This window comes from Dipodomys spectabilis, unplaced genomic scaffold (assembly GCF_019054845.1).
Source record: "Dipodomys spectabilis isolate Male_0828 unplaced genomic scaffold, ASM1905484v1 ptg000108l, whole genome shotgun sequence".
NCBI classification, from domain to species: domain Eukaryota; kingdom Metazoa; phylum Chordata; class Mammalia; order Rodentia; family Heteromyidae; genus Dipodomys; species Dipodomys spectabilis.
Window position 1 is genome coordinate 782,665 of NW_024870785.1, and position 26,183 is coordinate 808,847.

The 26,183-nt window shown below is 45.0% G+C and overlaps 1 protein-coding gene across 1 annotated transcript in view; it reads left to right on the plus strand.

The window, feature by feature from the left end:
* Positions 1–5,106: 5,106 nt before the first annotated feature.
* The window catches only part of Fmn1 (formin 1), a 219,472-nt gene continuing 198,395 nt past the window's right edge, over positions 5,107–26,183 (plus strand). Inside the window, exon 1 of the mRNA XM_042687827.1 lies at positions 5,107–6,969. Coding sequence (XP_042543761.1) covers positions 5,117–6,969 — 1,853 coding nt within the window. The 5' untranslated portion in view covers positions 5,107–5,116. The remainder of the gene's footprint in view (positions 6,970–26,183) is intronic.

Here is a 26,183-nt window from a genome sequence, read left to right on the forward strand (position 1 = left end):
TGCATACATCCTATAAAGTTCATGGGTTAGAAACCTATCCCTGGGGCTGGGGATTTAGCCCAGCGGAAGGGCACCTGCCCAGCGTGCGCAAGGCCCTCGGTCCTCAGCCCTGGAAAAAAAGAAAAAAGAAACCTATCCCTAATGTAACCCTGTTTGGTGGTGGAGCCCAGTGGGAGGCGTTAAGTTAGGAGAGTTCAACCCGTATGAATAGATTTATTATTACAGGAGTTGGGTCACTATCGTGAGTGTGTCTGCTATAAAAGCAAATGGGTCCCTTCTTGCTCACGTGCTGTCTTGCCCTACTACCTTCTACTCTGAGATGACACACTAAGAAGACCTTACCACATTGGGAAAGGGGGAGATTGTCCTAGGAAGAGGTTACTCTCTGTTCTATTTTCCAAGTCTACTATGACCCTTAGAATAATGACTAAATGAATTTCCAAGTAATCAGGAGTCATACAAGGTAGCAGCTGTAGAGATCTACTTAGCATGGGAAGACCAAATAGGGTGAATGAAAAGAGCCTCTTGACAGGCAAAGGTGAGGACAGGATCCATGGGTGGTCTCCACCCCAGCGTGTTTGTGTCCTTTAAGTGGGCTGAGGTTTCTAGTTCAGAAAGGCACTTTCTTTTCTCATACCTAATTAACACATGGAGGTATTGTGTCTCATTTAACACCTAAAAGAAAAAGAAAGGTGATGGAAAGAATGCAGGTCTGTCAATTGTTGGTTCAGTTTTTTGCTTTTCTGGTTATTTTTCATTCATGTTTTCTGAGCCTGTCTTAGTTCTTGAACCTGTGTTCTTGGACTTCCAGCCTCAAGAGCCATGACTATTGAGACCATCTTCTTCTTCAAAACAAATCTCCTCTTTGAAAAACAATAGCACTTCACTGTCTCCCAGGGGTGGATAGAAAGGAAGCAGGCAGGCAATAACGTGTCCAAAATCCTAAGACAGGAGAATTGAATCTTCTAGGAATAAGCAAGTGGGGGAGGGAGCAGTAACCATACCTTTAGAAAGTAGCTGCAGCTAGAGGTAGGTTGCCCAAAAGGAGCTATCAGGACAAGCTAGCTTCCTGCAGGAAGTCACAGCCACAGAGAGAGGGAGAAATGAAGAGTGCAGGGGACTTGCTAGAAACCTGAATGAACAAATGGAAAATGTGAAGTGCAGTATTGGAAGTTGAAGATAATCTGTCTTAACAGTAGTGGACTCACATATAGTTACAGGGCACGGCTGTGTCAGTGACTGGGTACAGAAAGATTGGCGTGGTCTTTTACAGCCAGATCAGTTAGGAAATCTCCAATCAGCAGACAGAATTACTGCAGCTAATTCTTGGAGCTAATTTTAGGCATTTGTGAAATATGTCATGAGCGCTGAATAACATCTACTAAAAGGCCATCACTTCTCATTACGGTGAGGCACAACAGCTATTTCCATTTGAGCTAGAGTGAAGTCATCTACTTGCTTACTGGAAAGAGTCTGGGGAACTTTCAGCAGTGTGTTCATGGAGAGGAAATGGAAGACATGAAGACTCACCAAACACAAAGTACTTTTACATGGAGCCCCACCTGAGAAGCTGACTTCCTCAACTGAACTAAGGTGCACAGCTTACCACGTGCCTCCGGCAGAGGCAAGCAGAGCAAGGGGCCCTGCGCCTCAGTCCTGTGAGTGCAGCCCCGCCTCACATCGCTTTCCTTCCTAATTTGCTTTTGCCTCTTGGCCCTCAGATTCTTTTTCCTCTGGTTTCTGAGATGGAAAATGTGTGTGATGACTAAGCACTGCTCTGGCGTGCTACTGGAGTGTCCTACCCTAGGCCTCTTCTGAGACAGCGCCTTACACAGTTTGAGGCTGCCATTCATTTGCACAAGGCTTTCTTCTTCAAAGAGAAGGATATTTGTGGTCTTTTTTGTAATATCTACAGATATCAAATAATATTTTAGGTTAATAAATTGTAAACTTAGAGATTTAAATGTCTCATTCCATGGAAGGAAAAAGCTGAAGGGACAAAGGGGCCTGTGGACCATTTGTTTATCTGGAAGAAATGGCAGGGATGGCAGGCCTGTTGCTAGACACAGGCATTTGTGTGTGTGCTGGAGAGAGAGAAATGTAGACGCACTACGGATGCTTATTCCATGCTCCAGAGGCAGCTCCGTAAATATACACTGCTGATGCTCGAAGGTGCCTGCCAATGGGGACAATCAGAATATGAAAAGGATTGGTGCTTTTTTTCCTTCAGTAATCTACCTAAATTACTTGGCCTCTGGATGCCCATAATTATAGCAAATTACCAGTCGTAAAACTCATGATAGAGTCAGAAAATAGGAAATAGTCTTTCTTTTTCTGTAAGTTTTCTCTAAAGATGCCTTATCATAACCAAACTCTAATTGCATTGTCTTTATATTACCTGTGCTCTATGCATTCAGAGGAGAAACTTGTCCTTTTCAAGGGACTCTAATCATTAAGATAAAGCACTTCCTCTCCTTACAATGCAGATGTCTTTGGCTCTGAGAGTACTTCCTCTTCCTTATTATGTGCCCATTGGAACCTTGAAAGTTATAAGCATATGTTACCAAGAAGGCTGTACGCACCTGGATTTGGATCTGGAACCTAGCAGAAGATTTCATCTTAGAAGTGGCGAACAACTTAGAACCTGTTTTCAAATTCAGAGTTCCAAGAATAGGATGTTTTTCTTTTTAAATTCAGGAGTACGTAATTTTACTGTGTATTCTCCCTCAAACAATTTGGTCACTATTAAGATCTGCCATCTCCAAATCACTGCTTTTATTCCTATGCTCTATGATTTTATCCTTAGTTGAAATGTTATTATCTGAAATGATCTTTATTATCTGTAGGTACAGCAGTTGAGACTTTTACTACTACTATTTTTAATAATCTTCTGCAAGCAAAATAGCAAAGACAATTATAGAAAAAAGAGGCAATGAGCCTTTAAAACATTGAAAGAGACAGAATCTAAGCAATGGGTCTTTAAGAAGAAAGGATAGAAGGAACTAAGTCTAAGAATTAAAGATGTAGCTAGAAATGGGGTTCTTATATTAGTCAAGGAAGGAAGGAAAAGGGATCGTTTATACCCTTGATGCACTATTACAATTAATATAACACTGACATCAAGATGTGGTTTATGGTCTGAACTAACCACAGGCTGATTAAAAGATTTAGGAGCTTGGGTTTAGAGATGTGACTGTATGAAGTCTCCCCTAGGCTCCACACATGGGCACCGCAGCTGTGATAAGGGCAGTGTGCGCTCTGCGTGGGTGGCATAATAGTGTGAAGTAAGTTTTTTCTATAATAGGAGTTTCATAACTTGCATTACAATTTATTGCTGCAAAATCAAATATCAGGATTTCCCCATGCTTGATTTGCATTCCAACTGTGACTAACACGTAGAGTAGCAACCACACCATTCTCTACATTTTTATAACCAAGACTCACCAAGACAAGGAGAAAAAGTACTTAGCTCTATAAGAAGGCAGCACATGTCTGTTATCTTCATAAAGAGCCACAGTTTTTATCCGAATCTCATTCCATTAAGTTCTGAACTAGCATCTCCCATAGGGTGCCATTGAACAGATATAGGCAGATTTCACTTCTAAACCCCATGAATTCCTGGCTTCCCTTTCCTAACATTTATTGGTTAAGGGATAGCAATAGAGTACTTTATCCAATCAGATATGATGAAACTATAAACATAAATGAATGTTAAGAGTAGAAACCTGAGGGACATTGTTAGAGAGATTATATAATGTCAAATTAGCAAAATAAAAGAACTTTTCTGTTCACGTTACTGGGAAAATCAACTCTTGAGTAGAAGGTGGTCGATAAAGAGCCACATCACCTATGAAGCAATGAGTGAAGCACACCTGGCCTGGAAACTTGCATCTTGTGAGCCATCCCTTCTTAGGCAAGGTCCTTGAGCTTCCTGCATATGAATTCCTGCATCTGTAAGATAGTGAGATGCTGATTGAATGAGATGACAGAAGCAAAGTGCATGTGTATATGTGCTCAATCTATTAAGAATCGCTTTTCCTAAGGAGTAGACTTGAGAACCGATAGTCATATTCCGGTTTGAAATCATGGCGTAAACTACCATTCTTACTATTTACCTAACCCCAACTGTGATGAAGACACTAAAAATCTGTACAGGGCCAATCCATTTGTCCTTGGATAGCAGGTAAATGGAAAAAAGAGAATATAGTGAAAAACAAAACAAAAACTTGACCCTCATTAGTTACGTTTTAGACTTTTAAGTAGTGTGCCAGTGGCTTATGCCTGTAATCCTTGCTATTCAGGAGGCTGAGATCTGAGAATCGAAGTTTGAAGCCAACCCAGGCAGGAAAATCTGTGAGATGCTTATCTCCAAAAATTGCTCAAAAGAAGCTGGAAGTGGTGTTATGGCTCAAGTGGTAGAGCGCTAGCCTTGAGCAAAAGAAGCTGAGACAGAGCCCAGGTCCAGTGTTCAAGCCCCAGAAAAAAATAGACCTTAATTTAAAATTTTATGTTTAGCATAAAATAATGGCTCTAAAACTTTTCCTTCACACTGTGCTTTAAGGTAAAACTGTTCTATGGGAAGAAAAAAGACTGACTTGGCTTTGTAAGTAAAATCTGAAGATGAGTCCTTAATCCTGCTATATTTCTAAGGGTCTCAACCCCACTCTTCCCAGACTTTTTTTTTTCATAGAGGAAGAGCAACTGTGGCTTGAGGAAGTTGAGAAGCCTAATCGAGGCTTCACAGTGAATTCCCCTGTGAGACTTTGACCCGACAGCATTTTTTGTGGTCTCTCAGTTGTAGAAAAGCTGGACTTGTCAGAATAGGGAGAGAGTGAGGAAGAGGCTGCAGGCAGGCTGCTGGCGGATGCCTTGAGTTGGTTGAGGTCAGCCAGAGAGGAAGGGCAAGTTGTGGTTGTGCTTTGATTTATGTGGCCATGTGACTTGTGCATTCTGTTAGACAAGCTGCTCTCTTCTGTTCTCTTACAGGCAGCTTCATTGCTGGAGAGGACTGTCAGCTGCCTTCTCTGCATAGCCACCATCACATGCCTCCCCACTGGATCCTGGGCAGCCTGACCACAGATGGCATCTCCAGGGCATGAATAATTAGGTAGGCATAATGGAAGGCACTCACTGCACCCTCCAATTACATACGCCTATTACTGAACTCTGCTACATCAGCTTCTATCTTCCAAGGGGGGAAGCCAGAGGATTTTCATACAAGGGCACTGTAACTCTAGACAGATCCAATAAAGGCTTCCAGAACTGCTACCAAGTTCGGGAGGGATCAGACATCTCCAGCCTTACCCAGCATCCCAACGAACAGATAGGTGACATATTTTTCAAGCAGACTCCCACAAAAGACATTCTCACTGAGCTGTATAAACTCACAGCAGAGAAGGAGAGGCTGCTGGCCAATCTGCTGAGCTCAGACCACATCCTGGGCATTTCTTCGGGGAGCCAGGGGGGGAAGCTGTCCGAGCTGCCTGTGAGCCTGGTCCCTGAGGACGGCTGTGTGCAGAGTGCTGGTGACTGGCTCGGGGAGCTGCCTGTGAGCTCTCTCAGTAAGAGGAGCAGCCACGGCGGAAGGAGAGAGAGCTCAGAAGCCTTCCTGCAGAAGAGAAAGAGGAGGAAAGGGAGTGGCCGCCAGAAAACAGCTCTTCAGATGGGAAAGGACCAGATCTGCTCCAGCAATTCCTTTCCTCTGTCTCCAACAAAACCGAATCTACGGCTCCTAAAGGAAAGAGGAAACTTGGTCCCAAATGGAGCATTTACCCACGCCCTACAGAGGAGAGAGAGCTGTCCTGCAGATATCCCCAGGATACTGGGTGCAGACCTTGGCTCTGGCAGCTTCAGGAGGGCCTCAGAAGGCTCCGGGCTTGGAAGAGAAGTGCTTCCTGCAGACAGCAGACCCACAGAGGCAAGAAACGACTGTGTTCAAAAGCAGCCAAGGAGCACTGGCGAGCTGGAGCCTCAACAAACAAATTTGCCTGACCGCCAGGAGGAAGGCAAGAAGCCTCCCGAGGCCGAGAGGTACAGGGCAGGGAAGTGCAAGTCCAAGTCCAAGTCAGTAGAGCGGACTTGCAGGAAGAAACCTGTTTTGAAAGTGGTGGCCAGGATCCAGGAGCCTGCTACACATGGGCACCATGTAGTTAGGACCCATCCTGAAGGTGAAGGATGGACTGACATTTGCCCAGAGGCCCAACATCAGTTTATACCCCAAGAAGCTTTGCTCACCCTCCCAGAAGCCGAGGCTAGGGCTGACGGTTCCAGCTGGCAGGGCCAGGAGAAGCAAGTGGACAGGTCATCACAGTCCTCGGTGGAAGAAACAGCCTCCGCTTCTGCGTGTCCAGCCAGTGCTGAAGGGGCTGTGAACAAGGTTCTCCTGAAGGTGATAGAGAGGGAGAGGTTAGCTGAAGCCACAGAGGGGAGAAGGCTGGGCTTGGCCTCTGACACCAGGGCCACCCACGGCTTCCTGGACGCCCGAAGCCAGAGGAGGCCTGGTCTGCCTCAGAGCGGCCTCAGACCCTTGTCTCTGGACCTGCCCCACCCCGTGGGTGCTGACTCCTCACCACCCACAGCGCCAGCAGCGGGCTCTGGCATGGGATTTAATAATTCATCCCCTCAGTCCAGCATACACAAACGGCTGCCACCTGTTCCCTTGCTGCCCCCTCCAAGACACCCCCGCCCTCAGCCTCATCACCGGATCCTCCAGCTTCCCCCGCTGCCCAGCGAGCAGGGCCCTGCGTTTAATGACTCTCCCCATAGAAAGAGCGCAGTCTTCGCTGGGTTGCCCTCTGCTGCCACCTTGGAGCAAGCATCCTCTGCAAAGGTCACGGAGACTGGTCAGGGAGCCTGGCCAGCGTCCTCCAGCGTGGGACAACCTGGACCGCTGCCCGGGGGACCCTCGGAAAAGATCTCGGGGCTAGGGAAGACTACAGCTCAGCTGGAGCACCAGCCACCTCCAGGTTAGTCCCTCCTTGGAGGGTGTAGGTCTGTGCCTGGGTAACATGCCAGGCCTTTTAGTCAAGTCACCTGTCAGGAAGAAAATGCAGCCAGCGAGGCGTGGAGAGGGCAAGGTGGTGCTGACATGGTCTAATACTCGATTCTAGAAGCAATACTTTGGAAATGTTCATTTACACTTACTTGTTTGTTTGTTTGTTTGTTTGTTTTGGCACCCTTTAAGGTTGTTTCCCTGGTCTCTTAACCCGGAGAGTAGAGGAAAAGGCACAGAAGTAGTGACTTGTCCCTGTCTTTGTGCAAGCTGGATAATTGGCCCAGTGACCTAAATTCTGCAGTTCTGCTCTTGAAGTCATCCTAGCGGACTCTACACAGAAGCACAAAAGCAACTGTGTGTTTGCTCATGTAGGTGGAGTTAGAAGTTTTGTTGTCTTTGGTTATCTGTGATCATCTTTGTGAGTGCCATATTTCTATGACAAAGATACTTTTATTTTTAACCACAAGGGAAACGATTCAGGTCTGTCTGTATGTCTGTCTTTCTTTCTTTCTCCTTCCTTCCTTCCTTCCTTCCTTCCTTTCTTTCTTGTTTTCTTGCTTTCTTTTTCTTTCTCTGTGTTTTTTTTTTACAGTTTTCTGTCTGATTCTTCAAACAAACACAAAGTAACTATTCTAAAGTAAGCTTTATTTGTGAGTTATTACTATGACTAGGGTAACAGCATTTCTTCTGCAAAAGAAATATACTGGACTGCCCCTATGTGTGCCCCTTGTGTGCTTAATGTGATTTGAAATTTTGAAATGTTTGAGAATTTCATGGCCAGACGCTTAGAGTTTTGTATGCATTGTGTAACATAAGGTAGGGAAGATGCTCTTATTACACATATGCTTATCGGCGTATGTTGATGGCTTGGCTTAGAGAATAACTTGACTACAATAAATGGTCTTTTAAAGGTTAGAGAAAACTTAGGTAAAATTCATGTGCAGTATTTGAGATAGAAGTTTCAATTTAGAAAACAGAAATTTCAAAAGCTTTTTGCTCATTTTGAACTCATGACATTTTATAAATTTCTCTAAGTCACTGATACAAGGGCAGTGGTTCTTTTAAAATGTGGCTAATACTTCTCATCTTGGTTTTGCAGTGTGTTGGTATTAGTTTGCTAAGATTTGCTACTTTCTACCTCAATAGAAAGCCCATGAATTGTAGAATTTATGTTATGTGTGTTACAACTCTAATGATGAAAATATCTTTTCCCTGTGAATGCTGGAGACTCGGCAGTACTTGGCAAGAGAGCTCTGCCCTTGTTTCCAGAAAGGAGATTTAAGTTTAGTAAATGGTTTTGTCCTTGGTTTAGGATTGTCTTATTACTTTATTCCGTGTGTGTGTGTGTGTGTGTGTGTGTGTGTGTGTGTGTGTGTGTGTGTGTGTGTGTGTGTGTGTGTGTGTGTGTGTGTTCTATCTTATCTGGGTTAAGCTGTAGAGTACATTTTGTTTCTGTTGATGACTGACCATGAACCCACTGAGGGACAGGTTGAGTGGATGGTCACACTTTTCTGTGTCTTTTCTGAACATCCACAGGATTGTTGGTTACCTGTCAGTTTACTTTGACCCAATCTTCTTTTAAGATCTTCAGAAGCACTTTTAGGAGCCAGTCACAAGAATCATAGGGAATCTTCCTGTGTTCCTAACCTTATAAAAAGATACAGAGAGTAGGAGTGGGAAAGACTTTTTTCTTTTTTCTGGCATAGATAGCATCTTTTATGCAGAAACCTTCCTTCAGGATCCCCTACACTATCTGATATTGGCTCGATGTTCAGAAGCTAGGAAGAGGGAGCTCTTTGATTGGTATCTTTGGTTGGTACTTGTCTTCTTATTCTCCTTCCTCTCTTTACTTTTCCTGGCCTACAGCCATTAGTTCTCTTCGTCTTCTAGATCTTTCAGTCACTGCCTACAACAGGTGGTTCAGATGTAAAGAAATTCCTCCTCTGATTTCCTTGCCTCTCACTTCATTTCTCCTCCCACTCAGCACAGCAGAGGCCTGGGATGGTGGGCAGGAGCCCAGAGGGGATTGTAGCCCATTCACCCTCACCATTAGAGCTCTTTTATCTGAATCAGCTCCCACCTTACCCCTCTTGTTAGCTATTAATAGATTGAGTGTTTGATCGAGGACTTTATTTCCTGCTGGAAATAACATCTAGGTATTTCATTGAACTGTTGTAAGATTATTGAAACCCCTCATTAATTGATCAAGTAAGAGATGATTAAGTCTGACAAAAATAATCATATCCACTGGAAGACTCTGGTGTTGCAGAAAAGGAGTTAAATTTTTATGGAAGACTGAAATCTTCTTTTCACAAGACCAAATAGTTAAAATAATGTCATTACCACCCATTCAGGAAACAGCATTAAGGCACCAGAAAGGCTATTGCTCTTAGCGTAGTAATTTTCTCAACTCTTCATTCTGTGAATTGCACACAGGGTCTTTTACCTATTGGTAATATCAAATACAAAATATACTATGTGTGGTGATCATTGTCTTCTCACCGGTTCTTCTACCAACAACATTAGAATTCGTTTTACACTGTTTTATTTTGTTGATGAATATGGGTGTTGAATTTTCCCAAGTCTTGGTGAAATTACTTGCCTAGTGAGTGCAAGGCCCTGAGTTCAAACCCCTGTAACACACACACACACACACACACACACACACACACACACACACACACACACAGAAAGGTTAGAAACAAAGGGAAAGAAATTGAGATCTTGCATAACAAAGGTTAGGATGAATTTTGAAGAATACATAGGAATTTGATAGCTTATCCCATGTAGAGAAATAATATATAAATAAAAGCAATGAGTAAAATAATATGTAATTATTTTTGGAGAATTATATTTATATACTGGACTAAGTCATCTTTCATATATATTTATCATATTATATATGTATATGTATACTAGATAGATAGCTGGATATGCTATTACAGTTGAGAAAGTCAAGAGAGTAAGCAATCTTCTGTGAGTCAGGAGATCTCGGTGGACACTGAGTGCTTTCTTTTGAAAGGCCTTCTAATTTCCTTCATTGTGGAATGGATATGCTTTCCCCTGAGTTCTCATGGAACTCTATACAAGATTCTCATTGAATGGCATCATAATTATTTGTTTATCTGTATGGAATTTATACTCTTTGGAAGCAGTTAGTTTAGTCTGTGTCTCTAATGCATGTGGTATCACAATCCTTCACTGCTTGCAACGTGTGTTATATATAATGCTGTTAATAATTGCTGAATGAGGGCTGGGAAGGTGGCTCAGTGGTAGAGTGCATGCCTTGCATGCCTGAGGCCCTGGGTTCGATTCCTCAGCACCACATAAGCAGGAAAAAAAGCCGGAAGTGGCGCTGTGACTCAAGTGGTAGAGCGCTAGCCTTGAGCTGAAGAGCTGAGGGACAGCGCCCAGGCCCAGAGTTCAGGCCCCACGACCAGAACCCCCCCCCCAAAAAAAAAATAATTGCTGAATGAATGTTTCTATTTGTTATGCGCAAGGGATTTGCCAGTGGCAGAAGAAATGACCTTGTAGGAAATTCTGACTTGTGGGCGAGTGGGCACAGTGGTGAGAAGTGTGGCCGCTGGACAGAGCCTCACAAGGCACAGCTAGAAGCGTCTTACAACACTGGTTCTTGGGCGTTGTTCCCCTAGACCTTCTGAATCAGAAGTTTACATGAACTCAGTGGCCTGGGATTACGTGCATCAGTGGAGAGCCAGGTGAAAAAATGAATTTACTAACATACAGATAAACAAATTTAGCCTCTTTCAAACTCAAATATGTTATTAGCCATTTTGGTAATAATGTTGAGTAATTATTGTAGGTCTTCTCAAACTTAGGGACCTGTACACTTCACTTGTTTTTATAGTAAGAGTCTCATTTTCTTTTTTTACTAGGTGCCAACCAATTCTTGTGCATTGTTTTTAGGTAGGAAGGTAGATATTTTCTGGAACATCTTTCTGTTGTACATGGTTGCTGTGATCATATTTTAAAGCGTACATCCTATTATTAGCTATTCTGGTCTCAATACAGATGTCTTCAAATGGTGATGGATGGCTACCAAGTACCAGCTACTATCACATGGGATAAGATACTCCTTCTCAGAATCGTACTCAAGCATACTTGAGTCTTCTGGCATACAGCTTTCTTACCATCTCTTTTGTATCAGAAAATATTGATTGAGTTACAGGATCTCATCTACTGGAAAATAGAGATTATGATCAAACACCTACAGCTTTGGTTTATTAAAGTGCAGGGGTACTACTCTGTTGATGTTTTTCTAATTCCTTTAAGAGCAGATGTCTAGAAAGAAATCATGTGATGACACATGAATAATCTCAGGAATAGCCTTTGTCGGGACAGCATGCAATCCTACTCTCTGCTGCGAACGTCGTTCAACCTTAGACACTATAGTCGGGGGGAAAATCACTTCCTGCTGTCTGCTGGACCAGGCTAGAGACACAAGAGCAACCCACTGAGAACTCCTTTCAATAGCCAAATAGACTATGATTTACACAACCACTTGCTCAAGCTGGGTTGAAGAAGAAACCTGTCTTGGAATCAGGAATCAAGGTTAATTTTTTTCTGTCAGTTATATATTGTTGAGTGACTTAAGATCTTGCTGATTCTCATGCTAACAAAGGGGGTAATATTATTCTTTCTGAGCTGTGAAGATTAAATGAAACAGTGCATGAAATTATCGTGATGATCACAAATGGCAGATTCAGAAAGAGCCAGCCTTTGTCAATTAGTTACCCAGTAATCCCAGTGGTCTCTGCATCATGGACCCAGCGGCAAGTGGATTTCCTCTGCTCACTGCATCTCTGAGGCCAGCAGCCATGCCTACTGCCACCTCTCCCCTGTATGGAACTTTAAAAACAGTAATAGCTTTGTTATCTGTGTATACAAGGCAATCAACAGTGAGATTTGGAAAATTGAAAACAGGGAAAAATTTAGAGGCGTCAATATCAGTATTATGGAGGGATAAAGTCTGAAACTTTGCAGAGTCACAGCCAGATAAATGTGATTGATTCCTGAGTTGAGGATCACTCCAAGCTGCTCTCCCTGGGTGACTGGGAAGACAATGGCTAAGTTAAAATAGGCTGGCTGCAAACACTCCAAGGACAGACAAATGAGTTTGTGTGCCCCAGCCTCCTCGCTGCTCACTGTCATGTTGTGATTTTTTCTTTCTACATCTTGTTGGCATTGTTGAGCACATTTAGAGAGAATCTGAAATGAAGAGAGGTGTTACATGACAGAGTCACAGCTTATTAAAGTCTTCCTGAGCTAAAGGCAGCAGGATGAAAATCAAGACGATAATGGAAACATCCTGCATTGACATTAAAATATCCACTTACACGTAAAGGACATAGGAGGCCCTGGTTACAGTTTTCATTGACAAATATTGATTTTTGAGCCAGCTGGGTTGATATGGCTCTTGAAGAAGAGTTTATATCAGTTAAAGATATTCATTTCAAGGGAGAAAATGTGCTGCTATGGTGGTCTACAGTATGGTAAATCTGAACTTCGGGTGTGTTTATAGAAATGTATTTGAAGGGCACGATTTGCAAATTACCTTCTATAGAGGGGCTTGGGTAGGAAACCTACCTGAGGATCATTCCCTTGGGAAGAGAGTCCAACTGACCTGCAGTCTTCCACTTCTCTTTCCCTCTCTCCCCTCTTCTCTTTCTTTCCATCTCTCTTCACCTCTGCTGTTCTTAGGGCTGAAGTCAGAACCTAGCATTTTCTTTTTTTCTTTTTTGGGTCCGGTCGTGGGGCCTGAACTCTGGGCCTGAGCGCTGTCCCTCAGCTCTTCAGCTCAAGGGTAGTGCTCTACCACTTGAGCCACAGCGCCACTTCCAGCTTTTTTCTTTTTGCTTATGTGGTGCTGAGGAATCGAACCCAGGGCCTCAGGCATGCAAGGCAAGCGCTCTGCCACCTTCCCAGCCCCTAACCTAGCACCTTCTAGGCAGGCACTCTGCAGCTGCGCCATACCCCAGCGCTAATCGCCCATCTCCTACCTCATCACTATGCCTTTGCTCACTGGTGATAAGACGTGTTCAGCAAGCCATGGGATATTTTCCTCACTGGTGACAGGGACCTAGGGCTCCAGTCCCTCTTAACGCTCCTAATCTTGCAGAGAAACTGTTCCCTCAATGCACAAGAGTTTCCGAAACATGCTAAAAGGAGGTATGTGACCTGCTTTTGTAATTTTGAGGGACAGTGTTAGAGTTTAAACTCAGCCCATGCTAGGCAGGCACTCCTATCACTTGAGCTATGTCCCTAGCCTTGGAAAGTAATTTCTTGAATGGAATTCGAGTTCAAATGAGAAAACCAGATGCTTCTCCTGGGAGGACATGTACCTGTCAGAACGCTTCCTTGGTGATGTCTTTAAGTGCTGTCTCATTTACTGGGTCTTTCCTGATCAGTCATTCCCTCTGTAGGGGTCATGCTGGGTTAGAATCATGCAGGGGTCTTTTTTCTTCATTCAAGGCAAGTGGAGGGAAGGCCACCATTCTGTAACTCCTATCCCAGCATCCTGAGCAGAAGAGGCAAATGTGGAGATGTGCAGCTTGAGGGTCCTGGCGAAGTGAGTGGCAGGGGTCGCAGGTACCAGAGGGGGGACACCTGTGAACACAAGCCAGCAGTTCAGGAACACTCGGGGTGTGTGCTGCTTGCTTAGAACTCTCACACACATTGTGACAGATTCCCGTAAAAATCTTGAGGACATGGGGGCGGGGGGGGGGGGCTGTCTGCTTTTTAATAACGGGCTTGGTTTATAATTTACTTGGTTCAGTGTAGCACATAAAATATATTTAAACCAGGCCACTGGAGAAGACAGTATTGTCTGTAGGGTGACAGTTATCTGGACTAATGATATACTTCCAAGGTGAACTCTCTGGAGCTCTTACTCTGATTTTTGCTCTTGTTCTCAGAAGGAAATTGCTATGCCTTTTGTTCACCCAGGAAAACCCTTGGCTAGACATTTTGATCCTGAAGAATGTTATTAAATTAGGAAGCAGAGATGTCAGAACTGTTCCACATGGAATAGGGGAGCATTTGAAGCCTCACCCAGGGCTTCCTGCTGTCTATGTTTAGCTTCTTTCTTTGTCCCTGTCTGGGTGGGTCGGCAGCATATGTGTATAAAAATGAGCTTTTCATTTTGCATACTCTCTCAAGAAATTGAAACCTCTTCAAGGACATCTTTTTTGTGAGATTCCTAACCAACAGTGACATATCTACTGCAGTGACATTGGAACCAAGGCAGAGGTGTTGACTTGCTAGAGCAGCAAAAAGACGGAAGTTAAGTCTCCTGTCTTCCCCATGTAATGCCTTATGCTGTCCCCCATGGCCTTGAAAGTCGAACAGTGAACACCGTGCTGTTATTGTGATGGTTTGTGACATTTGTCAAAAACTGGTTGGACCCTTATCATCGATCACTGTTCTAGACATGGTGAACATGGCAGTGGGCAAAGAGAGAAAAACAAAGCTCAGTCCGGTCCCCACAGAGCTCCCAGTCATCCTAGAAGGATTGAGACCAAAATGCCAGCCATGTGCCCTGCTAGTAGTGACTAAGTGTGGCAGAGAACTTCTGCACACGCCAGCCATGCAGCTCATGGCTGTGGTTTGTAGAATGGTGGAAAAGTGTCTGTGCTTAGTGCAGGCAGACAGCTGGCCTGCGTTGAGTAGTGTAGCTCAAGAGTCTGCGTACCATGAGGAAACAGCACGGTTGATTCTGACAGAGCTCCAGGCAGACTCTGTCACCACTGCCTTGGCTGTGACCTCCTGTTTCCCCAGCCTCATTCACCCCTGACAGGAGGCCTCCATATTCCATGGGGGAACTGCTTTCTTTTCAGGACAGTGCACCCTTGTGCCCAGAGTGACAGGATCTTGTCTACTTGACGTCAGCAAGAAGCAGCAGAGTCAGGCCGACAGGTTGACAGAGCACCATTTTCTGCCTTCACTGGGCTGTTTTGCATGTGGCCCATGACTTGATTTGAGATCTTCCTATTGTTGTTCGGTTAGTTCCAGCATTTAGAATTGATATTCTCCTTGTTTTCACAGACACATCTCTAAAAAGTAAGACTTAAAGAGGGCTGAGTTCCAGTGACTTTCAAAACCTGACACTGGCCTTTGTGTAGAGAATCTCCTGGGACAAGTTCCTGACATCTGAGGTGCTTATCAGATTTTGTGTGTGCAGGTCACACATAGCTTTATTTGAATTGCAACACGTTTAACAAAATACCTCAGGGGGATTTTTGCACTGGAAGATACTTTGAAGGGAGAAACTGAGGAGACAAGGTATTTTGAACATATAGTCCTCTACTTTAGTAGCAAAACACTTGGACTCCAATGTACCTGTAGATTTTCAGAGAAGGCAAGATGGCTGTGTGTCTGTGTTGGCACTGTTCCCAGGCACTGCTGTTCATCCTGCATCTGCAGCAGATCCAGAAGCACTGTGCTGAGCAGCCAAGGGCAAGTTTCTGGTGGTCCAGAGATAGAGAACTTGTCGAAAGTGCATTCTTATTTAGAGTTCTTGCTTTTTGGGTCCTTTGAGGTTGAACCAAGTGGAACTATTGGTTTAACAACTCCTGTCCACTACCTGTCCAGCCAGCCCTGCATCACCCAGTGACAGTCTTGGTCCTCTCTCTCTCTTTCTCTCTCTCTTTCTCTCTTCTCTCTCTCTCTGTCTCTCTCTCTCTTTGTCGGTCATGGACAAGGCTAGCACCCTACCTCTTGAGCCATAGCACCATTTCCAGTTTTCTGGTGGTTTATTGGAGATAAGAGTCTCATGCAGCCGGGCACCTGTGGCTCACGCCTGTAATCCTAGCTACTCAGGAGGCTGAGATCTGAGGATCGCGGTTCAAAGCCAGCCCGGGCAGGAAAGTCCGTGAGACTCTTATCTCCAGATAAGATAATAAACCACCAGAAAACTGGAAGTGGTGCTGTAGCTCAAGGTAGACTGCTCACCTTGAGCTGAAGAGCTGAGGGTCAGCACCCAAGCCCAGAGCTCAAGCCCCATGACCGACAAAAAAAAAAAAAAAAGAGTCTCATGGACTTTCCTGCCTGGGCTGGCTTTGAACCTTGATCTCAGATCTCAGCCTCCTGAGTAGATAGGATTACAGGCATAAGCCACTGGCACCTGGCAGGTCTTCTCTTTTAAATTTATGTCATTTCCTAACTGGTGGAGCGAGATATCTAATTTGGCAGTTTATTAGATACCTTTATCATTTCATAGGATGCAGTGTTTTTCCATTTTTTTCATGACATGACTTACAGAGTCTTTCTGACTTGACGTAGAGTGTTCTGAGTCATACACTGTCTATAGCACAGGTGGAGGAAAGCACATCTAATTGTGCTCTTCTAGGCTCTTGGCAAAGTTTACTTAAATTTGTTATAAAACAAGAAGACCAGTTAAAAGATGTATCAACATGTCTCTGTAGCTCTGTGGATCTTCTGAATAAAGCATAAATACTCAACTATCATTAGGTATAGTTACAGAAACATGGGGGTGCAAGAGATCACCCGGCCTCGTTGCTGTTCCTGAGCCAGAGTTTGACAGAGATGAATGGACATCGAAGTCAAGTTGTTGAGGTTATCAGAGCCAGGATCAGGACATGGGCATCTAGTATTGTCATCCTGTGTGACCCTGTGGTCTTTAGCTTGTCCACTTACAGGCCGTCCTAGATCTCATGGTCTGTGTTTGAGGCCCTCTTCCTCTGCCTTGCAGGGAGGAAGGAGAATTCCAGCCTTGTGATGGCCACACACACAGGGGCTGCCATGCCGGGCCTGGGTGGAGACTTAATAGCTGTCCTTTCTTTCCCACAATACCCTGCTTCTTCACTGATGGCTGCTCTGGGAGGGGGCTTCAGGTCATAAGCACAGCGGCCATGAACGGTCACATAGACCTTTTCCTTGGTGATTTGAACTATGGAAGGACACAGGTCCTTTGATGATAGTGTTTGACATAGTATTCTGTGGCTCATGGCTCTGCCATAGACCTCAGCTTTCTCACAGGCCGTGCAGGACATGAACTAGAGTCTCCTCTCTATCCTCCATTCTGATGTCTTTCCATGTATGCATGCTCTCCCTGTTTCGTCCAATAGAGGGGGATGTGGACTCATATACTACACAGCCCCTCCGGGCTTCTGGAGGTTGGATTGGTGTGAGGTTGCCATGACACTGGCTAGAATGAAGTTGAATGGCCTGAGGGAGGAGCTGGACCCAGTGACACAAGTGTTCAAGCAGCTGCAATGCAATGCATGGAATTAGCCAAGGAAACAATTGCCAAGGGTCCCGTCTGGTCTTCTTAGGTAAATGTGACATCCAGGAGCAGGGCAGGTTGGGAAGCCGCCACGTTGGATGGTCCTGTTGCAGTCTCCCCTGTGTTCTTAGGTGAGGTGAGGGTCCCAGATATAAGTACACCATGCATCCATACGATGTTTACCTGCGGCAGTGGCCTGGTGCTTACCTTTGCCTCATGGTGTGCTGCCTCTGGAGGCCATGCCCGTCTCCGTCTGAAGACCAGGCGGGTGCATTAGGAAGAAATATAAGGTCTCTTTGAGGCAACTTGTTTTATGCTGGCAGTATCTTCACAAATGAAGCTGGCATAGGAGCCCTGCACAGACCAGCTGACCCTTTCTCCTTTAGCTGGGGATGGAGAGGAAATGAAGAACTGAAGCTCCTGTCTGGAGAACCAAAGGGAGCCGGAGGGAGGACCGCGCAGAGACGCTGAAGCTGCCCAGTTCGCCGTAGTGTGGAGAGATGCCGCGCCAGCAAAAAGACCTCTGCTCATGTTTGATACCGGCAGAATCGAAGCAAGCATCTGCCGCCAGGAGAGAAGGAGATGAAAAGAAGAGAGGACAAGTTTGGGAATTGGAGAGTTAGCGGTTCCGGTGAAGAGGGAAAGAAAAATCTTGGTTTTTCTTCTGATCCAGGGTAAAAAACATTATTCCCAACTGTCTAGAAGCTTGCCCTGGGTGGGGAGGAAGGAAGTGTAGGTCATTTGGGGGCCTTCCCACCAGGCCCTGGCCGTCTCTGTCGCGCTCTTTGTTGCCTGTAGAGCTCCAAGCGGGTGAGGGGAAGTAGTGAGGCTTGCTCTGTCTCATCAGTGCCTTTCTCCAGGGCCCTCACCTCTGTGGCTAGCATGGAGGCGCGCTTGCCACAGGGGATTTGCCCAGTGTGCGCTGCCTGCGTCCCGCACACATCACATTCCCACCACCCGGACCTCCCTCCTTGCTAGTTTCACAGCTGCCCAGCTGGTGGCTTTGACGAGTTGGCCTGCAGCGGTGTAATCATCTGTATGAAACCCACATCGTGAAGGCATTTCCCAAGGGAAGCAGGTGGCGCTGCACTCTACATTAATAGCTTAGAGTGATTGTGCAGAGCACACGGAGATGCCATCTGTGCCCTGCCCTGCCAAGACCTCCCTCAGAGTCTGACCCCCGCCGACTCTCAGGGCGGCCACGGGCAGCCCTGTGCTGGTGCCGGTCAGCCTTCTGCTGCCTGAGGCCCACGTTCATGCACCTGTCCTCTGCGACCCTCCCACCACCCCCCCCCCCCCCCCGTGGCCACAGGAGACCCGAAGCCCAGAGTAAAAGGAAGCCCTCACTTAAAGAGGCAGCTGCTCAGAGAGAGAACCACACCGGAACTCTGCTCCATATGTTTTAGAAATCATCATATATGATAGAGTGGGCATGTTGACTAAAACTGGAGTAAAATCATTTTACGAAACAGAGACATACAAGTTACTCCAAGCAACTAGACATGGAGGCTGATGCCCGTAATCTCAGCTGCGTGGGAGGTGGAAGCAGAAAAATGGAGGGTCTGGGGGAACCGAGGCAAGAGCCTCCCTGAACACATAGCTAGCGCTTTGTATGCATGCATGCAAATAGAATAATGGGATGTGTTGAAAGACCGTCTGGACAAAGGAGATAAGAAGGAGCAACGGAGGGAGTGCATTCGACCAAAGTTCATGATGTTCATGTGAGGAAATACGAACCTCCTAACACAGTGAAGCCCCTTTGTATAACTCCTGTCAGCTAATAAATAAGACAAAAGCTGTAGGTGTGGCTCAACTGATCCCTTTGTTCAAAATCCAACTTTAAAAAAAAAAAAGCCCCAAACCATACAAATTTGAAATGAGCACTTTATAAATTATTAAGAGGTAATTAAATCCATCTTATAGATCATAAAATAGATTAACAACTCTGATTTCAATTATAGCAAAGCATTTTCACCACATCAAAATCACTTAAAACCAATGTTAACATTTTTATATATGCCATTGTTTGGGTTCACTGTAATTTAATAAGCTTTCTTCTCATATGCTTAAGGCTTCGCTAATCTTTGTTATTACAAACTACAACCCACAACTGTTTATCTAAGCCTTTTTGACATTTCTAAATTGTCTTGCAAAAATGATTCTTAGACTTAAGCATTTGAAACATGATTTTGTGTTTGATTTTTAAATTGTATGTCTGTGTGTCCTGCATGAAGCATCGTACTTTGAGTTCTCTACAATCTCCTGAACATGGTGAATTTCTCCTTAATGACAAATAGTTATAATAAACAACAGAACGGGAAACAAAATACTAGCAGAGAAATTTTATGACTAGCACGGAGGAAGGTTTTCTGGGTCTGGAAAGAAAATTGGTCGATGGAAGTGGGAGGCTTTTGTGCTGTGTGTAGGATGGGTCTCTAGATCACAGCTTAGATAGCACATCCCTTAGTGTTCCAGACATTCCAGCTATCCTCTGTGCCCCTTCCTACTCTGCAACTGTCTCTTAGGACATTTTATACTCCATGTGCCCAGTGTTTGTTTACTTTCCAGTGGTTCCTATCAGACCATACCTCTTAAGAGTAAAGACTCACAGGAAGTATCACTTCCTGTGATACTTGTAGTAGTTGGTACAATAAGTACATGCACACTGTAGGTACCTGTATTAGTTTGCTAGAGCTGTCATAACAAAATACCATGGATGAGGTGGCTTCAACAACAAACAGTTATTTCCTCACAGTTGTAGAGGCTTTTAAATTCATGCTCAAAGTGGCAGCTGGTTTTGTTTTCTGAGACCCCCTCTCCTTGGCTTCTTCCTGCCTCTTCACTGGTGTGCACATGACCCCTGGAGTCTGTCTGTCCCATTCTCCTCTTCTTCTTGTAAGGACTTCAGCCCGACAATAACCAACTCATGATCACTTAATTACCTCTTTAAATCGCTCTCTCCAGATGCAGTCAGATTCGGAGGTACTGGGAATTATATATTAACAGGAATTTTGGAGGAACACAATTCACTCCCTTACAGTATTTCACATGTATTTTCATTGCAAAATATTTGAAATGCATGCTCCTAGATGAATGACATTCCAGTGCCTGTATGGATGCTAGTTGGCTCCTTTCTGGTCTGCGGCAGGGACAACTAAAGCAGTCTGGTATTTTATGAAATGTGCCAGACTTGAAGTCAGAGCCCTAGGTTCATCTTCTGGCCCTGCCATTCTCCACCTGTGTGAGCAGAACCATCTCCAGCTGCTGTCTCCTCCCTGTGGCTCTGGGATAACAGCACTGTCTGCAGCAGGTGTGGTGAGTGCCAGGGAGTAGACCTCAGAAAATACCAAGTCAACCAGTCACTGGCAAGGTATGTTAGAAAGAAGCACTTCAGCTCACAGATGCCCAGGCTTCAGCGTCAGCAAAGCTGAATTTCGTGGTTTACCTCATTTGACAAAAGAACATTGACACATTATTTACATTCAAAGTATTTAGTATTTAATTATAATCTAGAGTTTATAGGTTTCACTGAGTGATTTCAATTTTTGCCTTCAGATTCTGGTAGGTAATGACATGGTAGTATTCCTAATTGCTGTTTTCACTGAGAGCTGTGTTAATTGAGCTTTTAAATACATCTTTATTTAAAAAAAAAAAAGCACAATGTTTCATCATCAGTGTAACAAGGCTTTCTACAAATGGACATCAACACAAACTCTCCTTTCCAGAGGGCTGTGCCAGTCCTGGGGCTTGATCTCAGGGCCTGACACCCCCACTTGCTTTCTTGCAAGGTTCTTGTGCTCTACCATGTGAGCCACACCTCTACTTCTCAACCAGTGCTTTTGTTGTTGAACAAAAGGGCCTGGAGTCCACAGAGAGGCTGGGGAATCATGAGGATTCTTTTCAATTTAGCTGGTCAGAGTTAGTGCCTTCATTGCTGGTCTGGCTCGTGCCATAACCCTAACCACATTTTCAGTCAATCTACCACTCAGTGACTCTCTTTGAGGACATTAGAAATGATCACCTCTGGTGGTTCCTTAGTTTGCTTTTTGTCCCCAGGGTAAATTATTCACTTTTTTTCTGCTTCTTCGTCCACCTTGTTTTCTATTTTCTCTATTTCCTCCTTTCTCCTGCCTTATTCCTGGCTTCCCCTCCAAACATTATTGCCCATTCTTTCTTTATTCTTTTTTCTTTTTTCTTTTTTTTTGGGGGGGGGGGTCCGGTCGTGGGCCTGAACTCTGGGCCTGGGCGCTGTCCCTTAGCTCTTCAGCTCAAGGATAGCGCTCTACTACTTGAGCCACAGTGCCACTTCTGGCTTTTTTTCTTTTTTTCTGTTTATGTGGTACTGAGGAATCGAACCCAGGGCCTCATGCATGCAAGGCAAGCGCTGTACCACCGAGCCACCTTCCCAGCCCCCATTCTTGTTTCTTGATCTGCTGCCACTATGTCTGTCCATTCTGTCATTATCTGAGTGCTATCTATCTCTCTGTGCCTCTTTCTCACTTTTACCTCCCTTTCTTCTATGATGGAATTCTTTGGGGAGAACTAGGGAAATAGGATCTTGGCACACTGCATCTGAGTCTCCATAGGCAACGCAGTGGGTGTGGGTTTGGGACTCTTATAACCTCATTACAGCACAGCCTGGTAGGATCATCGCCCAAAGTCGGCACATCCTCCACCTGAAGGAGCCTTGTAGCCCTATGTAGGAGCCTCACTCAGGTGAAAGTATCTGTAGTTTACCTTTGGTCCTGGTTGAGAACCTTTATGACACTTGCAGATTGTTGTTTCAAAACATTGTAGTGTTGGGCTGGAAGGTGGCTCAGTGGTAGAGTGCTTGTCTAGCATGCATGAAGCCCTGGGTTCGATACCTCAGTACCACATACACAGAAAAGGCTGGAAGTGGTGCTATGGCTCAAGTGATAGAGTGCTAACCTTGAGCAAAAGAAGCTCAAGGACAGTGCTCAGGCCCTGAGTTCAAGCTTCAGGACTGGCAAAAAAATGGTAGTGTTTTAGTTTTTAATCAAAATAGTTACACTTGAATTCCATTTAATAATAATGATATATTTTACTGATTTATTTCCAGTTTGGTATGGTTCAGTCATTCATTGATTCAGCTTATGAGTTGCTCTGGTCTGTCTGTCCAGACTGGTCAGCTGGGTGGTGTGTGTGGAAAGCATCTAGTTTGTCTCCACCAATGACCCTGGGGCCCAGGTTGAACGTGGGTGAGCTAGGGGTGGGACATGAGCCATTGCATCTATTCTGTGAGTGATTTTTAGTCTGAAAATTAATGGAGAAGGGTATCTGTCGTTGGATAATAATGACACAGCCAATCATTTGATTTCTTGAGGGGCAACAGATCTGGCCTATCCTCTTGTGATGGAGGCGTATGGAGTGAAATCTCCTCTTCCTAGGTTCTGGTCAGCAGGACCCTCTTATTTGTCCCCTCAGAGCAGCTGAAGCCCAGCGTGCCCTCTGTGCCCTGAGCCCACAGCTCTTTCTTGTTGGGGCTTCTTGCCTTCACTGTTAGCACCTGTCCCACTTTGCAGTCCCACAGCCCCAGTTATTCCTGGGTATTGGTTTTCCTGCCCAGGCCTCAGAGCCAGAGGCCTCACCAGGAAGGCGGCCGAGCAAAGCTCAGGTTTCATGGCCCTGCAAATTAGCTGTTACAGTAATTTGTCTTCCTCCTTCCCCTGGTTTCTGTTCCAACCTGCCTGCAGCCCACACAGCCTTCGCTGGCCCTCCCGGGCATGTTGCCAGGCTGGGCAACTCTTTTTTTGGCCCATTTCCTGCTTCATCCTTTTCTCTCCCTGGCCTACTGCAGAATAAGCAGAAATGTTGAGAACACTCAACTGATCTGTAAGTTTTGCTCAGAGAATAATTATGGAGGCAGAGTCAGTCTGTCTTTTAAAAAGTTTGGCAGGGCTGGGAAGATGGCTCAGTGGTAGAGCGCTTGCCTTGCATGCATGAGGCCCTGGGTTCGATTCCTCAGCACCACATAAGCAAAAAGAAAAAAGCCAGAAGTGGCGCTGTGGCTCAAGTGGTAGAGGGCTCGCCTTGAGCTGAAGAGCTGAGGGGCAGCGCCCATGCCCAGAGTTCAGGCCCCACGACCGGACCCCCCCACCCCCCCCGAAAAAAAAAGTTTGGCATTACAGGCATAGGCCTCACCATGTCTCTGTATCCAGCTTCCTTTCCAAGATCCTTCTTAGATGCGGTTTCTCTGCGCAGACTCTATGCTTCAAGCATGGAGCACTCCATGCAGCTTTGCTGATGTGCCTGCCCACGGTGCCATTTTCTTCCTGCCCATTCAGTGCTTGCCTATCCCTGAGGGCCTGGTGTCCTGACCCCTCACAGAGCTGCTCCCTTGGTCACTACTCTGCTCTTCCTCCTCTGAAGCCTACAAGGACTCCCTGCGACTCAACATAGTGCTCAATGATACACCATGTCTCTAAGGAGCATATGTGTGCCTGGCCACCAGGAGCCATTCCGCCCATCGCTGTGGTGCCAGCAGCGGGCCCAGCCACAAGGGCATCCGATGTCCACATACAGGGCCTGGCAAGGCCTGTCCTGTGAGCTAGCTCATCTGTGTCTCACACCTGTACTGCCAGGTCAGTATTGCTATCGTCTCAAAAAAAATCCACTGTCTCTATTTAGTGATCTATTGCAAAGGAGAGCCTTTAACCTTAAAAAGTGCTTCATGAAGAAGAGATGCTTTTCAAAGGAAATTTAGCTCAAAATAGCTAATTAATCATGCATAGGAAGTAAAACATTGAGACATTTAATATGAATGAAATTCATCCTGGATAAGCTCACATAAAGTAAAAAGGCCTCGGTCACTCAAACTGTGGGAATTACCATAAAAATTTTACCATCTAAAGCTATAATTTAGATGTACAAATTTGAGATGTGCTTATTTGAATGCCAAATATCATAAGTTCTATTCCCCAGTAGAAATTTCTCTAAGCATTCACTTGTAGTATCCTGGTGCTGTGTTTAGTGACCTACAAAAATTCTAGCCTCCTTCAATTACAAATAATCTTCAAGACTGGATTTTAAAACAAAATTACTTTGCCACATGAATAGCAGCTAAAATTTATTTATAGATGACTGTATTTGAGTGTTCTATGTCTTATCTGCAAACACTGCAAGAGCCTTTGAGATAGGTTATCGCCTCCAATGATGAAAAACGTTAGAGACATGAACTAGTAAGGGCTGTACCTCACTACCTCATGATTCCTCCATGGATAGACTCTTACTGTAGGTGATCATGTTGTTTTAGACAGAGGGATGATAAGGTGACGCTCACCCCCCTTTCATTATCAGGAAACCCATGAGAGGAGGGTAGAAGGCAACTTGAGAAAGGCCATCCTGGGAGGTGACCTTGTTGAGATGTCCCTGAATTCAAGTAAGTCAGAGCCTCAGCGAAGCAGAGCCACACATACTGTCTTTAAGATTGGCCCCGTGGCAGGCCCGGCTCTAAAAATTAAGGCACGCCCCATTGCTCATTAGTATTGAGTTGATACTGTGCAAAAAGCCTAGTGAGGGTAAGAGCCCCGAGGCCCCAGCCTGCCTGTCGGGGTGTTTTCTGCGCTCCATAGCACCTTGGCCCCTCCCTGTCTGACTTGGAGGTCTTATTTTCTTCCCTCCACACATTGCAGATCTGTTTCTGGAAACAAAGGCAGCCTTCTCAGATTCCTCATCCAGAAAAACACATCATCAGATGGCTGTGTTAGACCACATAGACCCCTATGTATTAATGTGGTATGGAGATGTAATGTTTTTCTGCTGTAGTGACTCTCTGCCTTCTGCCCTGATAGTGGCCAGGAAAAGAGGGTGGGCAAAATATACACAGATCCTCCTCAGTAAGGAGCTGTGAGTGGCAGAGATGCTAATATAGCAAGAAACTGGACAAGTATATCTCACTTTTGTGCACCAGAACTTTCCCTCAGTGAGCGTGTTTTATTTTCCCCTATACCATATCTACCTCTGCTTTGATAACAGTAGTGCCTCTCTCTCTTCTGAAGAGATTCACCTTTCCTCTTCCTCTGTGGTTAGGTTGGGGCTGACCTCTTGAACCCGAGTGACCATATGACTCAGGACTGGGGCGTGGGAATTCACATTGCCTGTTCACTCCGATGAATTCACAAATGGGAACGTTTCCCAAGCTAAGCTGTGGAGAGTGAGCCGAAACAGTTGGGACACTTTTCTAATGACTGTGTTCAACCAAGCTAGAAGGGTATAATTCTGAGGCCACAATAAACATCAGCAAGCCAGGAGAGAGCAGAATCCGGAGAGGTGGAGAGAAGCCAATGGCATCATTTGGTCACCTGGACTGAACTATGTCTACAAGCCTGGATTTGGGGATTATATGAGCAGTTGAGTTTCATTCTGTGTAAGCCAGCTTGGTTCTGTTTCCGTCACTGGCAACATAAAGCCTTCTAACTAACTCTCCTCAGGGGGGACGAAAGGCCAGCTAGGAGAGCGAGAATGCTGATATTGGAATCAGAAGTCATGGAAGAAACAAGTTCTTCTTGGAAGTCTGAATTTGCTTTCAAACACATCCCTTCAGATAGCCATCCCTGTTTGAACAAGCCTTACTAACACTACCTACATGCCCCCTTTCTGGTAATTCTTGATTGTGCAGCTAAGAAGGCTATAGACTTTGATATTTATCCCTTAAAGATATGTTCAGTTTTTCTTATGCCAACACATTACTGTGGGAAGTAGTTTACATATACAGTGAGCCTTAGTTGCGAGCAATGTATCCACTCAACAAATTGAATCAAGTATACAAAGCCTATAGTGCCAAAAGCCTTGAATACCATGCTTGGAAGTATTTATCTAATTTGATAGATGATAAAAAGCCGTAAAGACCTTTGAGTAGAGGAGTGACTTGTCCCTAGCCATGATTCAGGAAGATTTACCAGGTAA